The 14,178-nt window shown below is 42.5% G+C and overlaps 1 protein-coding gene and 2 long non-coding RNA genes across 13 annotated transcripts; 2 read left to right on the top strand and 1 right to left on the bottom strand.

Moving 5' to 3' along the window:
• Positions 1-341: 341 nt before the first annotated feature.
• On the top strand, positions 342-10,858 carry LOC130695011 (titin-like). Its single transcript, XM_057518126.1, has 10 exons — positions 342-495; positions 1,481-1,822; positions 2,130-2,242; positions 3,209-3,352; positions 3,439-3,679; positions 3,744-3,911; positions 4,046-4,186; positions 4,386-4,531; positions 4,700-9,856; positions 10,217-10,858. Exons 1-10 carry the CDS (start codon positions 342-344, stop codon positions 10,388-10,390), a joined length of 6,780 nt encoding a protein of 2,259 aa, XP_057374109.1. The 3' UTR covers positions 10,391-10,858.
• LOC130695012 (uncharacterized) lies at positions 1,817-7,245 on the bottom strand. 11 transcript variants are annotated; one of them, XR_009420927.1, is made up of 14 exons: positions 7,105-7,245; positions 5,995-7,034; positions 5,824-5,924; positions 5,653-5,753; positions 5,412-5,582; positions 5,340-5,351; positions 5,212-5,273; positions 4,809-5,018; positions 4,347-4,617; positions 4,057-4,282; positions 3,729-3,953; positions 3,523-3,662; positions 2,024-2,439; positions 1,817-1,965 (listed from the first exon to the last, which is right to left on the bottom strand). It is a non-coding gene; the product is annotated as an uncharacterized LOC130695012 (long non-coding RNA). The 11 variants fall into 11 exon arrangements; XR_009420922.1 differs by having other exon boundaries at positions 4,809-5,273; XR_009420928.1 differs by lacking the exon at positions 5,340-5,351.
• Positions 10,859-12,717: 1,859 nt separating the features above from the next.
• Positions 12,718-13,956, top strand: LOC130695483 (uncharacterized). Its single transcript, XR_009002404.2, has 4 exons — positions 12,718-12,912; positions 12,988-13,117; positions 13,258-13,430; positions 13,518-13,956. It is a non-coding gene; the product is annotated as an uncharacterized LOC130695483 (long non-coding RNA).
• Positions 13,957-14,178: the final 222 nt, after the last annotated feature.

The following is a 14,178-nucleotide window of genomic DNA, read 5'->3' as shown; positions in this document are numbered from 1 at the left end:
AGCAGGAGCAGGAGGAATAGTCGTAGAATGGGGGACGTGATATTTATATACTCCAGACGAAAGCGGAGCGAACGAGTTCTGCGTCGACGCGGATGCGTCCGTCCACGCTACAGGGGTAAACTGAGATGGAGCGCGTCCCCAGCCTGGATATAGTCGTGCGCAGTGCTCTTTGAGGATCAGTCGCGTTGATCGATGCCACAACTGCTGGATACAGAGGAGGGTGACGCCGAAAAAATCTCCACCAAGCACAAACGCTCTGCTCGTAGTATCAGTATTCTGTCCCCTCTTCGCTAACCGCTCTCAGCAGCTTCCGTAAGGGAGAGAGTGACAGAGTCTCAAACATGGCGTCGGAGTTCTCTAAAGGCAAAACACTAGTGGTTTTGGCCATTGTGATCGGCTGTTTCGCTGTCCTTTGGCCGAAGATCTTTTACCCCATGTTCCAGGCTTCGGTGGCACCGACGACGATACCACAGCAGCCGATCAAAGAGCCAGCAGGTCTGTATAAATCTTTAGCACATCTTCTTACACAAGAGTTTTTATTGAGATTGATATTTTCGTGGATGAAGTCACGTGATGCAAGTTGAACAATAATCGACGAGACTTGTAGAATGCTCGAAAGTTATGTCTAAATCCATGTGGTGGAACGAGGTCTAGCCTCATTCATCTATCTTTGCCTTGTGCAGCCGTCAGTCGTTACATCAGTTTCCACCCCGCCAGCACTGCCCCTCTCCACTTATTTTGGTTTCTGAATATTTTGAAGTCCTTACGCCAGCAAACGCTCGACATTTTGACGATGTATAGATTTTCCAGGCCCCCAAAAAGAGATTCTCCAGCGAAGCCATACGACTCATAATTACATGTCATGGCTCGTAGGGGTTTCAGAATAAAGTTTCTTCGGATCGTGTCATCGCCCAGTCACGATCAATAGCTTTACGAATCAAGAAAGGCAATCGAGGTCATCTTTGACGCCAATGTTCCAGGTGCCAAAAACGCCCTCTAGTCACCGGGCATTATCTTCTGAATAAGAAATGGTGACCTCGTTTTTTTTTTACAATTGAAATCCAGTTTGGCTCTGGCTCTGGAAATGAAATAATTTAGCGAAATACTTAGTGCATTACCGCTGTCTGCTGTACGGCTAGATATTGTCGTGATTTTTGGGTGAGATTTGCGGAACGTGGATAACACTAGTCTGGAGAAAAAACCTCAAATTAGATTGTGCTCAAGAAATGTAGGACGGTTGCCAGATACCGGATAGACCACCACCGATCGGATTCAGAATTTTCAAAGTGTTTTTCGGTCTACTGGAACAAGACGAAGGCTCCAGAAGTCAAGTAGACTTATAGGCTGCTAATTTTAGAATCGAATATTGATTTTTACTGAGGTACTCCAACCTGTAGAGTTGGGACGAAAATGAGGTAAAAAAAACAAACAAACACGGGAAACAAAAAATCTGTAGTGTGATGTTGTCATCATCGAGCAGGTGCTCTATGCTGCGGCGTGGTGTTTGAGAGCGACGCCAATTCGGCGGCTTTCCTGACCGAGCTGTGCAGCCAGGTGTTGCACAGGCGTGACCAGATACCGCCGGACAGGACGCTCGCCCTCTGCCACCACGAACTGATGGACAAGTGTGGCATCGACCTGGAAGATGTGGTCAAATCGGACGTGGACGGCGCCGTGGTCGATCGTCGACTCAGCAGCAAGTTCCACGGCCGCGTCCGCGCCCAGAACCTCACCCGCTGTCTGGAAATCAACTTCGGCATCGACGAGAACCTAGTCAGGGCCAAGAAGAGCTACCACAGACCTTCTGATGTTTTCTACCCACGTAAGCCCTCCAAGGTCCCTCCTTAACTCCATCCTCCACCACCTCCCTCCCTTCTCCATCAAAAATTGATATTTTTTAATATTTAAAATACTCACCCATTTTCATCCGAAATTCAACAATCCTTAGCCAACATCATCTGATATCTACCGAAAAAAATAAATCAGGCATTAAAATGGCTCATCATTACTAACACGTTAATACCCGTTAACTGTTCTTCATCCGACTAACTGATAAGGGATGTCATTCGTTGTGGAAGATCCATCAAAAAAGAATAATCTAATTGAATTTGTTCCGTTCTCGTTACCAGGACACATGCGACCGGAGCGACCTCCGCATTTGCATCCGGACGTCATGCATCCGGCCCTCCGCGAAAAAGGCCGCGTCATACCGCCCACCCGCACCATAGAAAAACAGGCCAAGGTATTATTTGTAAATAGACACTCAACATTTCGTTTTGTTTTGTTTTTTTCTCACCGGCGCGTGTGGCTGTTGACCGCGATGACTCGTCGTCTCCGGAAAAGACTTGTTCTCCCATTTTCTTTTTTTATTATTGCTTTGACATCATCACCAGGAACAAAATGGGGCGTCTTGACGGTTTTGGTTCCAACGACTGTTGACTAGTTTCCAAAAAACAAAAACAAAAGAAAAGCCATTTTTTAGATTTTCCAGTCTACAGCTGTTCAGAGGTTTCACTTTTGTTATGTCTCTGAATCGATGTCTAAAAAGCAATCGTCGTTTAAACATCTAAACAAAATCGCTACGGATTAGCGCCATTTCAAACATACTTGTTTCAATGAATGAAGTGACGAATTATTCCCCAAGATTGGGGCACAACCATCGGAATGGAGAACTTTCCGGCTGTTGGGCCCTCGCGACAGCTGTTTATTATATATAGAACCGAGTGAATAAATAGTTCTTCCGCACTGGCGATGCATGAGAAGTTGCGAGAGAGGAAAAGAAAAAAGAGTCAGAGAGCTGTCGGGGAATGAGCGTACGGGTTTTCGGGCTAAAATTAGTCGGCCGTCTGATGGTTTTTCTGCTGTGCTGACGTCGACCTTTCCTCTTTTTTCGGTGGCCGTGAATATTTGCTTTCCCCTGTGGTTTGTAAAGCCATTCTAAATGGTCCACGACGATCCTTTGACATCGGTCTCTTCTAGGTTATGCTGTCTATCACTGTTTGCGTCGTTATGGCCCCACAATTTTTCAAAAATAAAAGCAGGACGTTGTTAACTAAATATGACTTATACGAGCGCACCTAATGAAGAGGCACACGATGAAACACGTGTATACATGTTTCCCTGTCTGCGAAGTGTTCTATTTTGTGTGTAAGAACAACAAAACATGGTCTTGTTTAAAAAACACTATCTTTCTAATTGCATCCGTCAGCCCGGCCCTATGCCGGGAATGCGTCCGCCCATGGGAGGAGCCCCTCACATCGTTTCGCCTTCCCAAGGTTCCGGTGGCATGGGCATCTTAATGCCGATCTATACAATTGGCATCGTCGTTTTCTTCCTCTACACAATGATGAAGGTTGTACCCAATTGAATATTCCATAGCTAAGATGAAATGGCTAAATCGAGAACAAATTTAACCCGATCTAATGACAACTATAATAGATCATGTTCAAAAAGCCTGCATCTGAAGAAGAAACCCTTCCTCGCATCAAAGATTTCCATATGGATGCAGAGCATCGCAAATACCTTTTTGCAGAAGAGTATTGTTCCGGAGTTCCAGGCGCAGTGTCGGAAATGTCCGTCAAAGAATATGCCCTTCTGCAGGAACAGCAAAGACAATTGTTGCTTCAAGAGCAGAGAAGGAGTCGCTCCAAAACCCCAGAAGTCTTCGCCAAAAAAGATGGTATAGTTAAACAAAATTACAGTCCCAAAATTTAACCAACAATTATTACCTCAATAATCTGCAGAAGAATTGGAACCGGTTTTGGAGCACGTGTGTCAAAAGACGGAAGTGATTGCCGAAGAAAGCGTTAGCAAATGCGAACCAGCTCAAGAGGAATCGATAGTAGAAGAGATTGTAGAGGAGGTGATCATCCCGCGTAGCCCCAAAATGGACACGGATGGCAAACCGATTGGTAAGTGCTTCTTGTAACATTAACATTTTACCTGTAATTTCCCTTGCACCATCAGGGAATTGAATCAATAACGCATGATGATCTGGTTTCTAATACGCATCGAGCCCGCTGCATGTTCACATTATAAAACATAGGTCAATGGTACCTGCCACCAGGATTTGCCAGCGGATCGACTGCCAGCGACGATGACAACGAGACGGGTTCGGATGACATTGATCTCAACGACGCCGACGAAAGATCACTCCGCCTGGCATTTGCCGCACTCAAAGCCCAGAGTAATATGAGCGCATTTTTGGCATTACTAACCGCACAGAATGTAGCACATCAGTTTAAACTGTGTGCATATATTAAGGCTCCCTGTAAAACAAAAACTTATCCAAAAGCACGAGTTTTCAATTAACAAACAAAACAAAAAGTTAATGAGAAAACTGATACCACTAATTGTTTGTTTATTTCCCGGTTGGAAATAAATAGAGGAGGAAGAAGTGGATCAACTGCGCCGCAGACTGGAGGAGACTGAACGAGCCATGGAGCGTATCTGTCGCCAGATGGGTAACGTCACTGACAAACTTTCAACTACCGCCGTGGCCGAGCTACTCGCACCGCACCTGTCTGATAAGGTTGGCATTAAAAGATTGATAGGTTTTTTTTTTTTAAAACTCATTTTCAGGAACGATGACTTCAAGGGCTTCCAAGGTAGCCAACTCTTATCTGATAGAACAAGCAGAATTAAAAACATTTACTATTTTCGATCGATAACACATTCATTGTCATGCGTTATGGGTTAGACTAACGAAGAACTTGCGGATGAAAACGATCAAGAATGCAGACCGTGCCAATTGGAAGAACAAGTTAGTTTGAATACTCCAGTGGAAGAAAGCAAAGAATCCTCGGTACCCGAGCCGGTCAAGATTGCTGTGCTTCAGAGCTCGCAAGAGATCCAAGATCCAGTTGAAGAGGAGTTTTGCCGAACGTCAACCGCTGAGAGTGAATCATTCCTCCGCTCGTTTGTACGCAGATTACCATCTGAAAGGCAGCCAAGTGAGATGGAAGAAGATGTTGTGACAGAGAACATTCTGTCTGCAACTGCTGCACCTGTAGTTGAAACTGTTCAAGAGAAAACTGAAATAGCAGTCGAAGAAAAGCCAATATCTGAAATTGAATGCGTCAAGGAAGAAACTAAAGCACAGGAAGAACAAACACAAGTTGAAATTCAAGAAGTGGTTGAAGAGGTACTAAAATGCGAAGTTGAATCTGTTCGAGAGTCAGTGCAAAAAGATGCAGTCGAAGAGAAATCTACCCAGGAAGTCGAATCTGTTGAGGACCATCCTGTCAAGCAAGAGGTAGAATCTGCACCTGAACCTAGTCAGCCAAACGAGGAAGAATGGTGTTTGAAAGACAGCGAAATAAAAGAAGAATCACGAGAACCTGAAATCACAGCTGTTGAAGAAGAGATACAAGAAACAATTGTAACACAAGCGGAATCTGTATCGGAGTCACCTGTCGTACAAGAGGAGGAAGTCAGCCAATCTTATGTCGAAGAACCGAAACCATCGGATCCAGAAATCACGTCAGTAGAAGAACAGACAAACGAAGAGGGATGCCAGTTACAAGTTGAAGAAACTGTTCAAGAAACGTTCGTATCAAACGTGGAGTCTGTAGCGGAATCATCTGTTATGCAAGAAGAAGACATTAAACAATCTTATCCCGAAGAAACGAAACAATCGGAGGCACACGTCACATCTGTTGAAGATCAGACATCAGAAGAGGGATGGTTGTTGAATGACGAGCAAACTGTTGAAAAAACCATTGCATCACAAGGGGAGTCTGTCCTGGAGACACCTATCATGCAAGAAGAAGAGATTAAACAATCTTATTTCGAAGAAACCAAACAATCGGAGGCAAACGTCACATCTGTTGAAGATCAGACACAAGAAGAGGGATGGCTTTTAAGTGATGAGGATATGGTTGAAAAAACCAATGCATCACAAGTGGAGTCTGTACTGGAGTCACCTGTCACACAAGAAGAATCTTTTGTCGAAGAAATGAAACAACCAGAAACAGAACTTGCTCAGGAGCTTACTAATTCTAAAGAGGATGAGGACAGCCTGCTCACTACTGAAGCCATTGAAGAAGTGCTGGAAACCAAGGAGTGCATCCAAGAACTCCAGCCAGAGGACAGCCAATTGATGAATGAGAACACCATTGAAGAGATGCCCACACCTGAAACTAAATCCCACGTCGAAGTTGTTCACGAACAAATGCATAAGGATCCTATTCTGACTGAGGAAACTATTGAATCTGAACAGGTTGATGACACGGAAAGCCAGTCACAGACAGAGCCGGTAGTCGAGAAGAAGACTACACCTGAACCAGAATCCCAAGTCAAAGTCGTTGAAAGAAAAACATCTGATGATGAACATCCGGTCGCCTTTGATGAAGAAGAGATTCAAGACGGCGCATACCAGTTGCAGTCTGATAACACTATCGAAGAACAGTCGACGTGTGAAGCTGAATCTCAAGTTGAATTAGTCCATGAACAGACACAAGAGGAATGTCCGTTGTTGACTGAAAAAACAGCCGAAGAGCAGTCTACAGTTGAATTGATTGAACAGCAGATAGAAGAGCCGGAATCCCAATTGCCGACAGAGCTGATGGTTTCGGAGGAGACTGTAACTGATCTAGAATCCCAAGTCGAAATTGTTGACCAACAGTTGGCTGGCGAACAAGGTCAGTTGTCTACTGACATTGCTATCGAAGAGAAGACATCTGAAATTGAATCTTCAACCGTCTTTGATGAGGAAGAGGCACGTGAGGTTTGCCAGTTGCAGTCTGAGGTTATGGAAGAAAATTCGGCACTTGATGCAGAATCTCCAACGGAATTGGTTCAGGAAGACATACCAGAGGAATGCCCATCGTCCACTAGGAAAACTGTTGAAGAGCAGCTTACATCTGAAGCCGAATTACCAGTTGAATTGGCTGAGGAACAGACTGCAGAGGAAGAATGCCAGTCGTACACAAAGCTCATTGTCGAAGAAAATACTGTTTCTGAACCGGAATCCCGAGTCGAAAACGACGATGAACAGGTTGCTGAAGAAGAATGTCATTTACCAGCGGAGACTTCTGTCGAAGAGAAAACATCTGAAACTCTAATGGATTCGGTACAAGAGAGTGCTGTTCAAGAGGAACCCACAACTGTTGCTGAATCCCAGGTGGAATTTGTTGAAGAGCCGGTCCACGACCAAGAAAACCAGGTGCATATCGAAGAAGCTGTTGATGAGAAACATATTTCTGAAATTGAAGCTCAAATTGAGTGTCTTGAAGAGGAAAATCAACCTGAAACTAAAGAAAAAATTGAAGAATTGCCACTATCTGAAGTTGAATCTGTTCAGGAGACAGTGGCCCACGATGAAAAGGCTATCCAAATTGAAGAAGCAGTTGAGGAGCAATTTACACCAGAAATCAAATCTTCCCTCGAACAATCTTTCACAGAAGAAGTAGGCCAAACCCAATCTTTCGAGGAAACTCCTCAATCAGAACAGACACTTGTTCAGGAGCCCTCAGAAGACAGCAAATCTGAAGAGGTTGAAAAAGTTAACGAAGCACCTGTATCCATTTCAGAATCTGTTCAAGAATACATACAAGATGAGAGTCGGGAGCAAATTCAGCAAACTGTTGAAGAGTTGCAAATGTCAACAGTTGAATCTGTCCAGGAAGAGGAAAAACAGGAAGCCTGTCTCGCTGAAGAAAAATTAGACACAAAACCTGAAAATGAATTTGATCAGGAAATGTCTGGTAAACAAGAAGATGATAAATTGCAGTTAGAAGAAACAGAAACCAATCAGGAGTTTACCAATTCGGAAGAGGGAGAAAGCAGCTTGATGGACGGTGAAACAATCGAGGAAATATTAGAATCCGACATCGACTGTGGCCGAGATCTAACAATCGCAGAAGATGAACAAACAAATATTGAAGATATTACTGAAGATGGATTGGATGCCGATACCGATTTTGTTGCTGAAATACCTGATATGCCGAAAGACGAAACTCCGAATAAATTTGAAGAAGAACTTATTTTGCAATCAACGGACGCAGTGCCACAGGAAAGCCAACCTAAAGTTGAAGAAATTGCCATTGCTACTCCTTGCAGTAAACTTAAGCAACAGGAAGCCAATGCAACTAATGTTCGTCAAGGATCAGAGGAACGTAAAATGACCGTAAACGTTTGTGGCATGGATGTTACAGCGTGCATGGAAGACTGCGGAAAGATGCCGACTGGTTTGCTGCCTAAAGTAACAGAAAAACACCACGTAGTTAAACACGAACCCCACGACGCGGACAGGGTCATTTCCGTATTTCTGGATACAGCCATCAGACCCGACAGCCATCTAGTCGTCTCCGAGGCTGAATGCTCCGCCGAAATTGTTCCTCCAGAGCAGCTGGATCTCGATGAAAACGAGTACGAAACGAGTCCAGTTGTCTTGTCAGGAAAGATGACGCTTTCTGTGATCGGAATGGAACTCAATGCAGAATCTCCTGAAATTCAGGAAGAACCGCTTTACACCGTCGAGGAACCTGATGCAGCTCCCCGTGTTCGATTTTCCGAGCCGACTGACAGAGTCTTTTTGATACCAGTCGATCCAGAGGAAGAGTTGATTCCAGAAGACTCATACTCACGACATGACGAATTTAGAACAGAAGAAGAGGACGAGCAGATTGATAATCCATCCGTGGCGTATCGGCCTCCTACACCCCCTCTTCATCATCTGGATGATAACGGTGATGCAGAATTTTTAACTTATGAACAGCTAGAAGAAGTTGGTGAGGTGGATGTCCCTGCTGACGAAATTGAAAAAGAATGTCACCAGGAAATTCCAGTTCCGGAAACTACCGAAACTTTGACGGAAGAGACAACAGAAATATTAGACACTGTTCGTTCAGAAGATTCAACTTTACTAGAGACCGAATTACCTGTAGGAGTTGATCAATCGTTGATAGACGCCGTGGAGTCACAAATCATTTCAGCCGAAGAAAAAGAAGCTTTAGAGGAAAGCAAACTTCACGTTCCAGACGTGTCTAATTATGTAGAGACCATCGAAGCTATTCCAGCCGTCGACGAACACGCTAGCATTGGACAAATGGTTGAAAAAATCAGGGTAGCTATGGAAGAATCTTCTAAAACTGTGGATGACGTGTCGTCGGTGGAAGAACCCACACAGCAAGACGAGACCAAATGTACTGAAGACGAAACAGATGTGTCATCAAAAGATGTTACCTTTGGTAAGGACGAAGAATACGTCCCAACGCAGACTACTGAATCTGGACGATCCATACAAAGTGCTCTTGATGAAATGGTGGATTCTATCATCACAGAATCCATAGCAAATTCCGTTGTCGAGTCTCTTCGCCGAGAAGAATGTGATACGTTGACTGAGAATGTCAACACGAGTTCGGAAAAGCCAGATGATGTTACCGAAATGCTATCGGCCAGGACAGATGAAGTGCCGGATTCAGAAACCGAAAAAGCCCTCCTCGATGCAGACCATCAAATCATATCTACATCAGACTCGGCTGCAAAAGCAGAAAATGATTTCGAGCGAAATCGCGAAGTGGATGAAATAGAACACGCCCTGGAACAGATCGAAGTGAGCCTACACAAAGAGGAACAATCAAGGCAAAGGACAGATGAGGAGGAGAAAAATGTACCCAACCAAACAGCGGTGGATAGCGAAGAATCGGAGCCATCAATTAGCGGCTTTATCATTCGTGAAGATTTCCCGGAAGAAGACGAAACACAGCCCATGACTGAAGAAGAGATCCTGCAAGCTCGACAGGAAATCGAAGAGATCAAAAAACTATTGGCTGATGTTTCCTCTGGGGTAGTCCATCAATCAACATCCCAAGTACCCACTGGATCTTTGAACATCGTCACAGAATTGGCTTATGTAAGGCAGAGAGTTCAAAAGCGTAATCTCAAACGCATGGAATTCATCAGCGATCTAAATAATAATAGTATAGATAATGTCCGTTATATCGTGTCGTTCAACGCCATCCTAACTACTAATCCGCTTTGTTAAACACAACTAACTATGAACTAACTCTTTTTACACAGGTGTCCGTTTCAATATGTCAATGTTTTCGCAAAAAAAAAAAAAATTTTTTTTTACCTGTTAGAATGTGAAATCACTGCTGCTTGCTGGATGCCAATATCCTTAGAACAGTTTTGGCTGAAGAGTTTATTGTGTCTCCTGGAAACAGCAAAAGAAAGTGTGTAAATTCATTATTTACTTGAATTTATATGACAGGCTATGGCTGAAGAAGCTGCTTCAGCAGCTGCTGCAAGCAAAGGGTCATCACCTGATATGGATGAATATGAAGTCATTCAGTCAACCAGGCCAGCAGAATCATCAGAAGCTTCACTCACAGGGGCAGGTGCCATTGCATCAGAAAAGTCTTCTTCCACAAACAACGACAGTTAAGACATTAACATTAAACACCAGGAGCATTCATCCGACAAAAGCCCGAGATCGAACACCTCGAATGATAATATTTGGTCAATTCCTCTTGTTACCTGTAAAAAAAAAGGCAAAGATCAATTTCAGAGAACTTTTATTGTAGCTGTGCAGATATTTTTAGCTCCAGGTAGCTGAGAGGAAGGTGGTCATCAAAAATCCAAATCAACTTCTTATTTTCTCACATACGCCTTAATGTCTTGTTTGTAATCGAGGCAGTTATCCTGACGAGCTCTTCCCTTCGTACGAAACTGGTCTCCATCTTCCCTTCAAAAACTTCCTTGTCTTGTGTTATCCCACCGCAGTTGTTGTCCTGATATTTAAAATGATTCTGAGTATTTACGTCTGCTTTTTGACTTCTTTTCTTCCTGTACGAGTTCGTCAGTAGAAATTAGATTTCTATGGTGTGAGACAACCAATACAATCAAGGTGAAAGATACTGTTTAAACACCGTACACATTAAACCCAGAAAATAAAATTTTATAGTTAAGAAACGAAGCCAAATGCATCCTTGTTCAGTATACTTGTTTTGGTCAAACATATTGTCCTAAGGCAACTCCAAGTACACTAAGCCAACTATCCCCCGGCCCTGGACGGGCCCAACGTTACTAGTAAATAAATAAAGTGAGAGGGTTTGCGGGCAAAAATAGGGAGTGTTTTAATGCAAAAAAAGAATTAAAATTAGACGGCAAAATAACGAATAAATTAGGCATTGGCTCAAATTAACGATTGGCCGACTAAAATTAAGAAAAAGAAGCGTTAAAATGCGCTATCCCCAGGTTGCACGGGCAAAAGTTACTAGTGCGTTGCTAAACGTAAAAAAAAAATATTAAAATAATATATAAACAAAGAATCGAACCCGTGAAATCAGCATGGTAGCCGCAAACTAAGCCATAGCGCCATACCACACTACTACATTGCTTCATAAGTTACCTATTTGAATGGGTGACACCCAAAGCAAAATTTGTTTAGGATGTGCGGTCCTGGCACAGTGGTTACCACCTTCGCTTCGCATTCTGAGGGCCCCGGGTTCAAGTCCCGCCACCGCCAATTTCCCTCGCTCCCTTTCCCTCCAATTCATCATTCAAGATACGCAAGATTCTACGCCTTCAAGAAAGAAAAGAAGAAGAAAGAAAAAAAAGAAGAAAGAAAAAAAAGAAGAAAGAATAAAAGAAGAGAGAAAAAATGAAGAGAAAAAAGAAGAGCCATGCCTACTATAAAGAGGCTAAATGGCACACCAAAAGAGCCTTGCCAGGCTAAAAATGGCAAAAAAAAGCCTTGCCAGGCTAAAAATCGATCTGTAGTACTGTTCACTACACGTTAAAGATCGACCCACAAACTGAAAGGTGGAGAAGAGGGGAATATTGAACGTAGGTTGTTCGTAGGACTCCCCATGGCCTGAAAGACGGTTCATGGATGCAGGCAGCTTATGATCGGGATATGTGACCCTCTTCGATACCCGTAAGTTTTTGTTGTTCCTTTTTGTATCTATTTAAAATTGACAAATTAAACTAGATATTTTTGCCACTGATTGGCAATGGGTACCGTAAACCAATAGTAACCCAACCAGAATTCCACTTTCCACAACCTCTTTCCACGTATTTCCATTTGTTATATTTGTTACCAAACAGTGGAAAGTCGAGCTCGATTTGGGGTATTAGGCCCCTCTGGCAATTTAGTTTTAGGCGCAGGAGGTATTGCGCGCTTGCTGGCCGTTTATTATAGTAGCCAAGAAGGAAATAAAAATGTTGTCACTAGCGCCACTTGGCGGCCGAAGAAAATCTACCTATCCCCCGGCCCTGGACGGGCCCAAAGTTACTACTTTACAGATAACCCTCTGAATTGTGGATTCGTTGGCCGCGTGCACGTTGCTGTCCCTTTCGTCCATAGTATTTGCTATTTGACCTCATGGTTTTGGCCATTTTATCGTTTAATATTCTCATTTTTCAACGTACGATAAGAAGCGAACACATAAAAGATATTTCAAAAACTATTTAGATAGATGATATTCAAGATGTTCAAACAAGTTTTAACAGGAATTAGGATTGTTGGGAAGCCATTACAAGATCATAGGGGCACATGGCTCAGAAATTTCATGCAGATTTTAACTCAGCTTTGTAGGTATTGTGTAATATTTTAGAATTTTCAGTTCCAGCTACTGATATTTGGTAACTTTTGAGATGCTTAAAAAACTTATTATCTTCAAAAGAAAAACATTGTAGTTGGCGTGGTAATCGTAGCAGCAATCTTGGTCTCTGTCTCCTAATAATTTTTCTCTTCTAGGTTACATAGTGTTGATGGATTTCTGGTACCCCAGAATAATTACAGCAAGATTTGCATGCAATAAAAAAAGTTAATATTGAAGCCTTTGTGAAAAAATGCACCAGCAGTCAGCCTCTAGAAGATCAGTACAGCTGAGTTTTTCAAGATCTAAGTTTTAAGGCATATGAGGGTTTGTGAGACATCCTAAATCAGACAGGCATTTCTTGGTAAGTGTCCAACACAATTGACTGGAAGTTAAATTTGTTTATAATGAAACATTATTTCAAATTCTTCTTGGCAAGGACTAGAAGTAGACTACTGTCAGCTGAGTGATATAGTGAACAATAGCTTCTGTGTTCATCCAGGCTGCTAGTCTTCAAACATGGAGTTTTGCTGCCGCCTCTAATAACCCCATAGTGCTACTTTTTCCAGGTTCGTTCCATAGTAAGTAATAGTCATCTTATAGTGAAAGAGTTAGTCAAGTGAAGAAATAGAAGTTGAAGTTCTTTTAAGCTCTCTTAGGTATGCAATGGAAGTTTTTGCATGCTCATAACTTTGTTCTATATGCTCAGAAACGCCTTCAGCAGGCTCCATTTGTTCATAGTTCTGTTTTTGGAATCACAATGGCGATATGGAACATCACATATACACAACAGTATGTGGACAACAAGAAAGCTTCTGTTTGAACAAAAACACAGCAACACAAACAAAAACATCAGTAACCAGTTGCAGGTTCTCATTCATGGTAAAGCTATATAATTAACTGACTTGCTATTCTTCTTTAGATAACATGCTTCATCATGTATACGTATTTCCTTTATTTTTGGGCAAGATGTTACATAGAAAACCATCTCAAGGAAATTTCATTATCAGCTGCCAAAACAAGTGAAGAAATGTCGCTGACAAAGTCGTTTTCAGGTTTCCGAACAACGTAAGCCCCCGGTAATAATCTGAAGTCCATCGCACTTACTAAAAGATCCAGGAATGTTTGCTACAGGGACATGCATGAACACCCAAAAACAGGTATGATTTGTCGCAACGCCTGAGGTAAAACATGAATCTTTCCATTGGAATTCAGTAGCATAAGTTATAAGAGCAAATAGTTTACCATCCACTTTAACCAATGACAGATAATTTGTAAATAATTCCATGTCAATAATTTATCTCTTGCTAACAGCCTGCAATGTGATTTGCAAGAAAACTGTTTGGTAGCCGTGTTTACTTTATGGTTGGGTTTAAGTTTAGTTTTTAACTCCACAGAAAGCTAGTTGATTACATTATTATGGGTCTTATCGTAACATGTTGAATGTAATGATGATTCAAAAGGTTCTTTTGAAAAATACTAAATGGGAATTCATTAAACTGCGTGAAAAAATTTCCACAGGGAATAACATTAGTGACATAATTTTTCTTTTGCGATCGGATTCTCATTTCAAATGTGCAAGCAGCCAGTTCAGCAATCAGAAGAGTGTTGGACGTTTGTGGGTGAACGG

This window comes from Daphnia carinata, chromosome 4, assembly GCF_022539665.2.
Source record: "Daphnia carinata strain CSIRO-1 chromosome 4, CSIRO_AGI_Dcar_HiC_V3, whole genome shotgun sequence".
Taxonomy (NCBI): domain Eukaryota; kingdom Metazoa; phylum Arthropoda; class Branchiopoda; order Diplostraca; family Daphniidae; genus Daphnia; species Daphnia carinata.
The sequence above is the reverse complement of the archived record's forward strand: the minus strand, read 5'-3'. Positions and strand labels throughout refer to the sequence as shown.